This window comes from Camelina sativa, chromosome 12 (genome assembly GCF_030686135.1).
Source record: "Camelina sativa cultivar CO46 ecotype springtype chromosome 12, ASM3068613v1".
Taxonomy (NCBI): domain Eukaryota; kingdom Viridiplantae; phylum Streptophyta; class Magnoliopsida; order Brassicales; family Brassicaceae; genus Camelina; species Camelina sativa.
In genome coordinates, this window is record NC_141891.1 from 2286160 (window position 1) to 2297921 (window position 11762).

The 11762-nt window shown below is 35.1% G+C and overlaps 3 protein-coding genes across 6 annotated transcripts; 1 reads left to right on the plus strand and 2 right to left on the minus strand.

Annotated features, from left to right (window-relative positions):
• The first annotated feature begins 931 nt into the window (after positions 1-931).
• Positions 932-3749, plus strand: LOC104729668 (damage-control phosphatase At2g17340). Its single transcript, XM_010448630.3, has 12 exons — positions 932-1340; positions 1616-1681; positions 1808-1874; positions 1969-2037; positions 2121-2261; positions 2369-2497; positions 2610-2696; positions 2846-2920; positions 3004-3081; positions 3186-3263; positions 3359-3421; positions 3524-3749. The coding sequence occupies exons 1-12, from the start codon at positions 1171-1173 to the stop codon at positions 3602-3604; spliced, it is 1104 nt and encodes a 367-aa protein (XP_010446932.1). The 5' UTR covers positions 932-1170; the 3' UTR covers positions 3605-3749.
• A 2931-nt stretch (positions 3750-6680) lies between these two features.
• Positions 6681-8248, minus strand: LOC104729669 (cysteine protease XCP1). Its single transcript, XM_010448631.3, has 4 exons — positions 7737-8248; positions 7397-7632; positions 7158-7295; positions 6681-7049 (listed from the first exon to the last, which is right to left on the minus strand). Exons 1-4 carry the CDS (start codon positions 8197-8199, stop codon positions 6834-6836), a joined length of 1053 nt encoding a protein of 350 aa, XP_010446933.1. The 5' UTR covers positions 8200-8248; the 3' UTR covers positions 6681-6833.
• Positions 8249-8482: 234 nt separating this feature from the next.
• On the minus strand, positions 8483-11514 carry LOC104729671 (CMP-sialic acid transporter 4). 4 transcript variants are annotated; one of them, XM_087479126.1, is made up of 16 exons: positions 11406-11514; positions 11254-11308; positions 11105-11174; positions 10916-11027; positions 10702-10781; positions 10466-10541; positions 10258-10358; positions 10058-10129; positions 9917-9965; positions 9788-9829; positions 9505-9626; positions 9220-9279; positions 9071-9119; positions 8894-8988; positions 8698-8745; positions 8483-8601 (listed from the first exon to the last, which is right to left on the minus strand). In XM_087479126.1, coding segments are annotated over exons 1-16 (1059 nt in total). In that variant the 5' UTR covers positions 11433-11514; the 3' UTR covers positions 8483-8600. The 4 variants fall into 4 exon arrangements, with proteins under 4 accessions (XP_087335252.1, XP_010446935.1, XP_010446936.1 ...); XM_010448633.3 differs by having other exon boundaries at positions 11254-11314; positions 11406-11499; XM_010448634.3 differs by having other exon boundaries at positions 8483-8745; positions 11406-11510.
• Between the last annotated feature and the right edge of the window lie 248 nt (positions 11515-11762).

Here is an 11762-nt window from a genome sequence, read left to right on the forward strand (position 1 = left end):
CCAAGTCCTTGGGAAGAATGACCCTAATCCACCTCCAAATAATTTCTAAGTTGTTGTACTGGGCTTATCCTACAATATTAATTGGGAAGTACAAATATGAAACTAACCTTAAAATGTGTAAAAAATTACATTCAATTGCCATTAGAAAATTTTAATTAAGATTAATTAATTAATTAAATAAAAATAATTAATTAAAAATAAATAACGTTGATAGATCAAAAAAAAAAATCTATTCAAATCAAAACTAATTTGTACTTGAAAAAAAAAAAATTAACAGCTAAGATTTTTTAAAATACAGATAATTATTAGTTAAAAAAAAATATTTTCTCTCTCTAATAAAATTATGGACGAAAATTACTAAATAATTTAAAAATATATATATATAACAAACAGAATTTCAAAAACATAAGATTTTATATCCAAGTAGACAATAAAATTATTGTTAATAACTAGATTTCGAAGATTTTATTAAGATTTCAAATTATGATTCTACTATCATCTTTCTTTTATTTAATTTACAAATTATTTGGAACTTTTTTATAATACTTATGATTAATATATATGCAAAAAATTTCTGCATATGTTGTGATTTGAATTTTTAAAAACGAAGATATATTACTCTTTACTTTTTCTTTTAATATAAAAGATATATTACTCAATGTATGAAAAATGTTTTTTTTTTAATTTTCACATTCACGAGTTGATAAAACTAAATTTATATAGTTAATAAATTAATAAATTTTATTTGCTCACAATTATTAAAATTACTACTTTATATTTCACAAAATATTGATACAAATACAACAAACAAATAATATAAAATTGTAATAAAATTCTGTGTTTGTGTTGTTGACTTGTTAAGACTTAAGATAATACAATAATTGAGTTTGTGTTTATAATCAACCTATGAACTTTGGATAACTAAACCGAATCGAACCGACCAAACCAAACAAAATAACCCACACACAAATAAAACCAAAGGCAAAGGCATCAAACATGCGAGCGCCCACCACACAGACACATATGTGTGTCATCATCGCATCGCTCATCGTGAAGGAATCTGCTTGATTTCATTTGGAAAGATTCCGATATCTCTCTCTCTCTCTCACGACACGTACAGTACACTGTTTGCTTTGGTGAGCATCAACATCGATCGACGAACGAGAGAAGATGGAGAGCGACTCCGAGATGGTTGCGTTGCCTCTGTTACCGACTCCGATAGAATCAAACTACAGAGCTTGCACCATTCCTTATCGATTCCCTTCTGATAATCCCAGAAAAGCTACTCCCACTGAGATCTCTTGGATCGATCTCTTCTCCAATTCCATCCCTTCTTTCAAGTTCGCATCTTTCTCTTCCCTCTCTCTTTCAGCTCTTTGATTCTGTTTTACGTTTTTGTTAATGGGTTAAAGTCAAGCTTTGATTTTTATGTTCTAAGAAGTTCATACCTTTGAAATTTCTCGGGTTTTGGATTTTATCCGTCGATTGATCTGGCTTATATTCGTATTAATTCGTTTTATCGGATCAATTTGGCTATCCATGAGCTTTGTCTTTTTGAAATCATGAAGAAACTCTGATTGTTTATGGATGTTTATTAAGTTGTTTTGTTTTGCAGGGAACGAGCAGAGAGCGATACAACCGTTCCAGATGCTTCAGTTCGTGCTGAAAAATTTGCCAAGAGGTATATTTTGTTGTTGTTGTTGTTGTTCTATAGCTTGGCAGGCTCACATGTGTTTTCATAGTTGCTGAAAAAGAAACACTCTTTCGCTTATAAGCATTCGTTTTTTTGCGTTTGAATTCTGGCAAGGTATGCGGAGATTCTTGAGGACTTGAAGAAGGATCCGGATAGCCATGGTGGACCACCAGATTGCATTGTAAGTTTAGAAAACGCTTTTCTTGTTAAGCTTAGAGAGAGCTTTGTTGTTCATGGATTGGTTTGGAGTTTTACATTTTTTTTTACTTTTGCAGCTTCTCTGCAGAATCCGTGAGGTAATGCTAAGAGAATTAGGATTTAGGGACATCTTCAAGAAAGTTAAGGTATGGTTTTCTTGACAAGTGATTTTCTCGTATAAAGTGTAGTTTTCTCTTGTACTCTTTTCTGATCCGGCAAGTTCATTCAGGATGAGGAGAATGCTAAGGCTATAACTTTATTTCCTGAAGTTGTCCGTCTGAGTGATGCTATTGAAGATGAAGGGAAACGCATAGAGAATCTGGTAAGAGGGATATTTGCTGGAAACATCTTTGATCTGGGTTCTGCACAGGTATATGAGTGATCTCTTTCTTATTCATGCACTGTTGCTTTTATCACATCTCTTTTGTTGAGTATCTTAATGGAATGGTTCTTGTATTTCGTTTCTCCATATTGAAGCTAGCTGAGGTTTTCTCTAAGGACGGAATGTCATTTTTGGCTAGTTGTCAAAACTTAGTTCCACGACCATGGGTTATTGATGATTTGGATAACTTTCAAGCTAGATGGATGAAGAAGCCTTGGAAGAAGGTCAGTTCTTTTAACTTCACTCTTTTTTGTCTGCTTAAAGACTTTTTCATGACTTAAAGAGTATGATCGCAGGACAAACTGATTTGTTTTATTTGTCTCCTTTTCATAACAGGCAGTTATATTTGTCGATAATTCTGGTGCAGACATAATTTTGGGTATCTTGCCGTTTGCTAGAGAAATGCTACGTCGAGGAATGCAGGTGCTTCCATGTCCTAAAATCATTCTGAGTTTTTTTCGTGTACAATTATGGGCATTATTGTTCTCTGGTTTGGCATTATGATTGCGAGAAATAGTTAATTAAGTATGTACTAAGTTGTTCGTTCCTCCTTTGCACCTTCCCTTTTGAAGGTTGTGCTGGCTGCTAATGAACTTCCATCTATCAACGATGTAACTTATATCGAGCTTGCAGAGATTTTGTCTAAGGTGATGAATAGAATCATTGGGGTACTCCTGTTCATTACATATTAAAAGAAAAACTCAACCCTGACTGAGTCTTAATTTATCAGCTGAAGGATGAAAATGGACAATTGATGGGTGTTGATACTTCAAATCTTCTTATTGCAAATTCAGGGAATGACTTACCGGTATGGTAGTTAAAAGTTCTCAGAAGATGAATGCACTTTTAGTACCACCAAATCACCAAGTCCTGTTTATCCATTGGCAATTGTTAAAATTTTCATTGTTGCAGGTTATTGATCTTGCTAGAGTATCACAGGAGGTTGCATACCTTTCAACCGATGCAGACTTGGTCATCTTAGAAGGCATGGTAAGAACTTTTTATCCTGTGAAGGTTGCGAAATATGTGTTATCTCTAGTCTTAGCAGGTTCTCTACAAACTGACTCCTTGACTGTTGTGGCCAGGGCCGTGGGATAGAGACAAACCTTTATGCTCAGTTCAAGTGTGATTCCCTCAAAATTGGAATGGTAAATATCTTAAGAGTTTCGTGGTGTTGTTACATAGAAGAAGAGTTATGGGATCCTTGATTCATCCTCATTATAACTCCGGTCAACTCTTTTGTTATGCAGGTGAAGCATCCAGAAGTAGCACAATTTCTTGGAGGACGTCTTTACGACTGTGTGATCAAATACAATGAAGTCCAGAGTTAATTATATATTTCAAAACCTCATTTTTACTGAACTCCTCCAATAATTTTATCATGTCATATAAAACAGCTCTTAGGCTTTGTAACTTAGAGATCCAAATCCTACTCTCTGTCGACATTCAGATCTAAGAATTTATGACTTTTTGAAATTCTTCATTAAAATTACGCAAAAGTACTCATCTTTCGGATTGGTCCTTATATTTGAAAGTTTCATATTATTTCACTGTCTAATTAAACATCATCACAAGTGAAAAATCACACTTGCAAGTTGCAACAAGAGAATTCTCTGGTCGTAGATATAATCATAGCATATATAGCCGATAGAATGGAAGAGAAAAATTATAGGTTAAAGTGATGTGTGTTCCTCTTGTATATAACTAAAATATTGTTCTACACTTGGACCATGCTATAGAAAGCTATAAATGTACATCATATATAGAGACAAGCAAGCTTAGCAATACCATGATCGTTTGAATCCAATCAATGGCAAGCAAACATGCAATTTGCATGATGCAAACATGATGATTAAAAGTTTGATGTGGCTTAGTATTGGTTCAATTATTTTGACTGGGACGAGAGAAAACAAAAAAAAAAACATTTACATTTACTACACTAGCCGTGATAAAAGGTTGTATATCTCAGTTACCTATTTATATATAAAGCTAAACCCTATATATAGCTTGATTTGGTTGGAGGTCACTCATATACATTTCTTCATCTACTTGTTCACTTTTGAGTTTAGTTTCTTGCTTCACTAGCTATAGTAGAAATTTGAGCTTAATCTCGTGAAGATAGGAGATGTACCAAGTGGTTCTCCCGACCCGACAGTATAACACGGCTAGTGTTGGTTGTTGTCACTGTCACCGAATGACGTCCCCAGAGATGTATATAGTTGCCGAATGGGTGGGAGAACCACTTGGTACGTACATTTTTCTGTCGCCACGAGATTCAGCTGATTGGACGCGCTGGAAAAAAAGAAGCAGATACGGGAGACAGCTATGTAACGAGGGTTATATAAGCGAACTTGGTTTCTCCCTGATGATGATGAGATAGTTAGTGATGATGATTGATGAAGAATGACGAAGGGTGGTGATGAGAATGATGAGAATCATCTCGTGCTGGTAGATTCATCTTGGTTATCACTAACTATATATGACATCATCATCGGGTGGCCAACAATGTTGATATTAAGTTGTTTTGTTGTAGTGAGTTTACTTCAGTGTTTAATTAGTTAGAGCTCTTTTAATGCTATATATAATAATACAGAAGAAAGATAATTTATTAGAGACTGTGTAAGGTCTCTCGAAGAGCTGGATGAGCTTTTGAAAAACTTCTATCACCATGTGTTATTATAAAATCTCACATTCCATCGATTACAATAGTAAACTCAAAAAGATGACTGTTGTAAACGGTAAAATTAAGGCTTAGTAACCGTATTACGTACCCTATAGCTGTGATAAATGTTTGTCTAGCTAAGTTAAGAGTTTTAGTTTATACTTACGTAATACATCAAAGGATAACCAGATCTTAATACACATCAACCAAATATAATTAAACACATGATTGGTTATTGAAAAGAACATGAAAATGTGGATTCCACAACCCAAAAACAGATAAAATATGTTTCTTACGTTCTTCAGAGTCAATCTCAATTTGTTGAGATTTTCTTTTTTGACCCATAATCTTTTAATATTCCCTTTGTTTCAATTTAAGTGATCTTTTAGCACAAAAAAATTGTTTTTTTAAGGGATGTTTTCAGTTTTCTATGCAAAAGTTAAATTTGTTTATATTTTTGTGACCAATCATATGTTACATTGTATTTTCTTATTGGTTGAATTTATTTTATTTAATGGTGTTTATGAAAAATATGTAAATTAAATGAGATTATATGTTTTTATTAACTTTTGTGTAAAAAAACCTTAAACATTACTTAATACAGTATGAAACAGAGAGAGTATTGATTACATTTATTTCTTCACCAATATAATTACATAATGCATTACTAAAATAAAATTTATTCGGGGGCTACCATGAGTTTGCGTCTAATATTATTGTAATTGACATAAAAAAAAAATAAGAAAATTTGTATGTAAATAATTCATCGTAAAAAAAGTCAATATGATAATAGTTAATCCAATATGTGAAGAGAAATATTGGCTATATATAGACCCCAACAAACAGTGTTGCGTAATCAAGGAAGCGATTGTTTTATCATTTAAAATATGATTAGCACTAAAACTTAAACCAAGGTGGATTACCCTTATCAAGACAACTGCTGCACGTGCAAATCTTGGTTGCGCCTACTCCCATACATATTCCCAACAAAAACCCTTCGCCACGACAAGTATTGTGGCATAAAACTACGTCACTTTTATCGCGTTCCTCACTATTACAAGTATTTTGGGTTTGTGTCTTGCTTCGTGCTATGTGACATGGAGGTGGAGGTGCAGTAGTTTTTGGAGATCTTGATATTACTGAGTAAAAAAAAAAAAATGCACTTAATTTTGATTAAATCTTAATAAATCCATAATAATAAATTTTGATTTATATGCTAGTTAATTGTTTGGCTTAGATTGTTTAAATCAAAATTCAAAACCGAAATTAAAAAAAAAAAAAAAAACTTATGATGAAACTAACATGTACTTTTTTTGCCATTTCTTATCGTCTTGTTTTTGTTTTGTTTCATGGAGTATTTATAAACAAATTTACTTTTCTATTTAAAGATATAAGCAAAAATAGTTGTTCACATAGAAACAATGACTAAGGAGAGAATGAATATTAGGACCACAAATTGCTCTCAGTCAACATTTTTTTGTGTGGGGGGAGCGTTATGGTTGGATGTTGGGAGTTTTGGTTCATTGGTTTGTTTTGAAACATGGAAGTAGTTTTACAAATGCAACAATCAACAACGTTATACAATATCAAAAGAACAAAGCGTTTTAACAGGAGAAGAGGAATTCAAGGAGCTCGTATAGGAAGACATAAATAAGTTACTAATTAATGTATCTGAAAGCTTCATATTTGAGAACATGATCCTATTGAGAGAGTTATTGAATGATGGAGGAGCATTTGGAAGACTCTTAATCAGAAGAAAAAAAGGTAAGAGAGTCTCTCACCATGTTATTTTATAATCTCACACACCAATCAATACAATATGATGTGCTTTAAGCGGGTAAAATGAAAATGTAATGAAAGATAAAAAAAAAGAAAGAAAGAAACAGAACATGAATCTATCACTTAGTCTTGGTGGGATATGAGGCCATCTTGTTGATTCCGCAGAGTCCCTCTGGTTTACCAGTGTTTCTCTTCATCCTAATAAACCCTTTCTCTCCCCATCTTGGTCCCCATGAGTTCTTGACGATAACATAGTCAGATCCCTTTGATGAACCGTATCCAACCGCTGCTACACCATGGTCTAGGTCTGTTCCACATCGTCCATTGAACACTCCCTGTAAACAAAACCATAATCCCCCAAATCAGTTCTTTGAGAGCATGCAACAAGATAAGATGGATACATAGAACACAGTTTAGATATCAGAATAATCTGTTATACATACCCCTTTGTAGAATTGGAAGTCTCTTCCTGAAGCCTCAATAGCCACACTGACTGGTTGATGAGCTAAAGCCTTTACTAAACTTTCATCGTTTTCCGGGACATCTTCATAGCCGCTGATCGTCACACGTTCCACATCCTCCTGTGTAAGATTCATGAATGTTATCAGTGTTATAATTAATCTGTATCACCAGTATAATTTTTTTTTTTGATTCATGTATGTATTTGTCTAGCGTTTGTTACTTTCTGCTCTTGGCAAATTCCTTCTTCCATGAGATAAGGGTAATCGTCTTCTTTGTGGAGACCACCTGTTGAAATTATGTACTGGAATGCATAGTCCATGAGACCTCCGTTGCAGCCACTGTTGAAAGTTGTGTCACAGTCTATGAGTTCTTGCTCTGAAAGCGAACTTAGATTCCCTGTTGTGATCTGGTTGATCCCCTCCACAGCTGCAACTGTTGAAAATGCCCAACAGCTACCTACAGCAACAAAAGAAGATCATTGTAAAGATCTATTCCAGTCTCTGATTCTATTCATATCTCAATTTGGGACCAAGAAAGGTGAAAGAGAGAAGAAATGTTACCACATTGACCCTGGTCCTTGACAGGAGTCACAGCGCCTTTCTTCCTCCAGTCTACGGATTTAGGCAAGTCAGTGATGTCTCTGTATCTGAAGTTAGCAGAGGGCTGTCTCTTTCTAGAGAATTGTGGCTTTGCAAGTCCTAGATATTTTCCCTTGAACTCTTCATGGGACAAATCTGCAAACTCGTTCAAACCGAGCCAGTAACTGTTGATCTCATTGTTCCTCTGGTCTATATGCATCAGGTTCTCTCTGAACACCTCGAACCTGTGCACCTTCTCCTCCACGCTTTTGTAAGCCTTGCTGTGTTCTGACATCCATGACTCAAAGAGCTCTAGAAGCTTCTCAGTGGATGTCAAATGCTCCGGTGTGTATCCAACAATGGAGAAATCACGGGCAAGAGCAGAACAGAGGAGAGCTGATGCTGAAATGGCGACCAAAAGAGAGAATTTGGTAAGTGAAGCCATAGCTAAATCTTATAACTGGAAGAAGAAGACGAAGAAGAAGAAGAGATGGTGAGAAAGAGAGTAGAGGAATAGAGCTTATATACAAGTGGGAGACAAGCCAAAGTCTCACAGTATTGGCTTTGAAGCAAAGACAATGATTAATTTAAATAACCAAGTTCGCCGGTCTCTGAGTCTTCACGGTTGGATCATTTTTGGTTATGCCTTTTGCTCTAAGCGTGATATTTTCAACAAAACAGCTTCACTTTCAGACAGTTAATGATTATTAAAATATGCGGAGGGAGGATTTATAAAGCAAAGTTATGTATTTTACTATTCTTGATAATTTTTGGTTTCGTACAAATGAGAACAGTAAGTTTCGTGACGGGAAATAAATCAAATACAGAAGCACAATTGTGAATATACCTACACGAAAAACAAAATCGTAATCGTTAAAAAGCTTCATCTCTGTACTAGAATAATGGCAATTTTCTTGGTAGATGTAAGTTTCGAGATCTTTACTATCGTAGCTTCCCTGCGGAATGCAAATATACTGAAACAGAGACGACCCTGCACAGTGCAAACACAGTAATGCATTAAAAGAGAAACCTTTTACACAATCATTGGCTCTTATGTGCATGATAAAGTTTGTGGCTAGTTTTAATATCAAAAGTTGAGATGATTGTATAAGTGAAGGAAAATGTGGTGGTTAACTTACGTTGAACCCAAGAAGAAGGCAAGGGAAAGATGGAAATTGAAGAGAAATACAGAGACAACCGCGGTGAGAAGCATCGCTACTGATGTCGAATAAACCTACATACCAATTGATAAAGTTAAACCTCGTGTACCAAAGTGACTACATAGGGGGAACCTGCTGACAATGCAAATTTACTACCTTTACAATATTGTCTGCATATTTCATCACCATTGAAACAGCAATGCCACTGCAAAATAACCAATAGAAGAAGAATGTTTTAATGTGTTAACTTCCCGAACTTACGTTAAGAATTAAGAGAGGAGTCTGGCCTCTAAAGTAGCTTTTACCTGAGAGCATGGTTAAGAATCATGAGTACTGTGATGAATGAGTAACCATGGAAGAATCCCCTGAAAATGGAAAACAGCCCACGTTCAATACCAGACAGATGCGACATAACAGCATAGTAACTCGGCCAGTAGGAAATAATGAGCTCTACAACAACCAGACTATAAAGTTGTATTTCCTTTAATGACATAAAGAGAGGGGAAATCTCTCCATGGCGACACAATCAATCACATGTACTATTTTCTAGCAAATCTGAAAGGAGACAGACAAAAAGACGTTGGATTTACTTATTTGCAACGGCATCGAAATCTTGGATCACTATAGCAATAGCATTGAAAGCCATCCCAAAGACATATAGCCAGAAGTTCTGTACATTAATATTCCTTGAAGGTCGCTTTTTTATAATGGCCTGCCAAAATGGAAAGCAAAACCTTTCTTAAGCATAAGTTATCAGTGGAATGACCCAATTATACTGTTTTAAACAACAAAGTAAATTAGTGTTAACATAGACACACAGAAAAGAAATGAATCAGCTTTGAGTATTTGAAGTATACAGTCCTAATATCTCACCTCTGTGTACACTCCGGCGAAACCACTTAACAGGGCCATGACCTAGAAACGACAATGAATAACTATCAATTGGTGTGGACATGAAAGATGCTTCACAATATTAGCATGCAAAGGAGGCTAACAGCTTACAATTGCCATAATCCAGCCAGGAAGAGATGTCTGAAGAACACGATCAGAACTGCAAAAGCAATTTTAGATATGAGACCATGTATTAAAAAGATCAGTAGAGACCTTAAAGTTCGCAGAGCAAAAACCAAGTGCTACATTTACTTTGAATTCAACTGAGCAGTGGTGCATCCGCAACACAATAAAATGAATCCCGCCCACTGAATCTCGCTCAATCTGTTAGAGAAGATAGTAAGCAAACTGATTAAAAAGAGGCTGTGCACACTTAATTATAACGTATGGATTTCCAGAACAACTATTCATTGGAAGCTACGAAATCCATTTCAATGAGTAAAAAAACCTACTTTTTCTTCAGTATAATTCTGTACAAGACACCGGTACTTATGATGTTCAAGTTCTTCAATATCTGATAGCCGGGGGCGTCTACGTATGCAAAGATATAGTACTGCCAACATCAAAAAGTGACAACACAAGTAGTAAGAAACATATTAACATGAAAAAACATAGGTTACAAACATCGAGCTAAGCCAAAAAAAAATCAGGACATCCCACCTGTAACAAATTCTTGAAAAGATACAATGCTGCAGGAATAGGAAAGACTTTAACTTCGTCATATGTCGTGCTTAACCTGATTCAAAGAAAATTAAATGAGCTATCTATAGTCATGTTCAAAGAGAGATACATGGAACCAATTCGAAACCACTGAATATTAAAGGAAACTAATTGGACATGAAACACAAGGTAATCTCCCAGAAAAACCATATTGAGGTGGTGAAAGAAAACCCTACCTATTGTCGTCAGTAACACCTTCGTTTTTCCATATTCTTGTCAATGCAAGGAAAGATAACGCACATTTCAGAGTCTCAACCTGATGTCCACCAACGAGTAAACAAATATCACTATTTCAGCCTAATATAAGATTATTATGCTTCAGAGATCTCACTTGTAACATAACATCACTCAATTTTCAATACACAGTAATAAAAAGGTTCAAAAACTCACCAAAAAGTTGGCGGTAGTAACACTATACTCATACTTGCCAGCTCGCTTCGACCACACGATGAGTATCGCTTGAGAACTCGTCAGAATTGTCAGTGCACAGGTCACTACGCCCCTGCCACCAACACAAGTCATTTAAACGGAAAGAAGAAATTTCCATAATTTCGCCATGTTTAGAGGAATCAAACTTACTTCCGTTTCCAGTTAACACGTTCACCGGATCCAACCCCAAGAGTAGCCATAGCAATGTTACTCGAAGCAACTGACAAAATCAAAACACCAATGAGAAGACTAAACGAACAAGAGATTGAGAGAAAATAGAAGAAGAAGAAGAAACTCACCGGTGTGAGATTTCCCCTTCACACTCTCGATATCAGAAGCGACGACATGATCGTCCTGAAGCTTAAAAAAAATCGAGCATTTAAAGAGAGTACAAACCCTAAATTGAAATCCAAAAAGGAAAGAAGAAGTGAATATAGAAGAAGCAACGAACCTCATCTTTGATTTTCCGGTACTCCATTGTTTCAATCTCCTCCAGATCTCTCTACTCCGAACAATACATATACTCCCCAACTCCAGCTTTAACAAAAAAAAAAAAAAAAGGAAATTTTGGACTATTAAATGTAAAATAAAAAAAAAAAGTGCTTAACATTCTATTTTGGGCTGAATATTTATTGGGCCTTCATCCTTGGCTCGTTGGGCTACTTTACACATAACATTATCATTTTTATTCTTTTTTAAGAATATATGAACTTTTTTTTTGGTCAACATGAAATTTGTTTGCCAGTGGAGTGGATTACAGATTCTTGCTACATTTTTCTGATAGAAAGAAAAAAAAAAATTCACAAAA

What these genes read in the sequence shown, in the direction of transcription:
- LOC104729671 (XM_010448633.3), bottom strand. Translation starts at nt 11,432, where the DNA reads ATGGAGTACCGGAAAATCAAAGATGAG. An exon ending in GGTGTTACTGACGACAATAG is followed by an intron (nt 10,542 to 10,701) that starts GTAGGGTTTTCT and finishes TCTTTGAATCAG; the next exon opens with GTTAAGCACGACATATGACG. An exon ending in ATTCTTAACCATGCTCTCAG is followed by an intron (nt 9,120 to 9,219) that starts GTAAAAGCTACT and finishes GTTATTTTGCAG; the next exon opens with TGGCATTGCTGTTTCAATGG.
- LOC104729669 (XM_010448631.3), bottom strand. Translation starts at nt 8,199, where the DNA reads ATGGCTTCACTTACCAAATTCTCTCTTTTGGTCGCCATTTCAGCATCA. An exon ending in CAAGGACCAGGGTCAATGTG is followed by an intron (nt 7,633 to 7,736) that starts GTAACATTTCTT and finishes TTGTTGCTGTAG; the next exon opens with GTAGCTGTTGGGCATTTTCA. An exon ending in GAATTTGCCAAGAGCAGAAA is followed by an intron (nt 7,296 to 7,396) that starts GTAACAAACGCT and finishes AATCTTACACAG; the next exon opens with GAGGATGTGGAACGTGTGAC.
- LOC104729668 (XM_010448630.3), top strand. Translation starts at nt 1,171, where the DNA reads ATGGAGAGCGACTCCGAGATGGTTGCGTTGCCTCTGTTACCGACTCCG. An exon ending in ACATCTTCAAGAAAGTTAAG is followed by an intron (nt 2,038 to 2,120) that starts GTATGGTTTTCT and finishes AAGTTCATTCAG; the next exon opens with GATGAGGAGAATGCTAAGGC. An exon ending in TGAAGAAGCCTTGGAAGAAG is followed by an intron (nt 2,498 to 2,609) that starts GTCAGTTCTTTT and finishes TTTTCATAACAG; the next exon opens with GCAGTTATATTTGTCGATAA.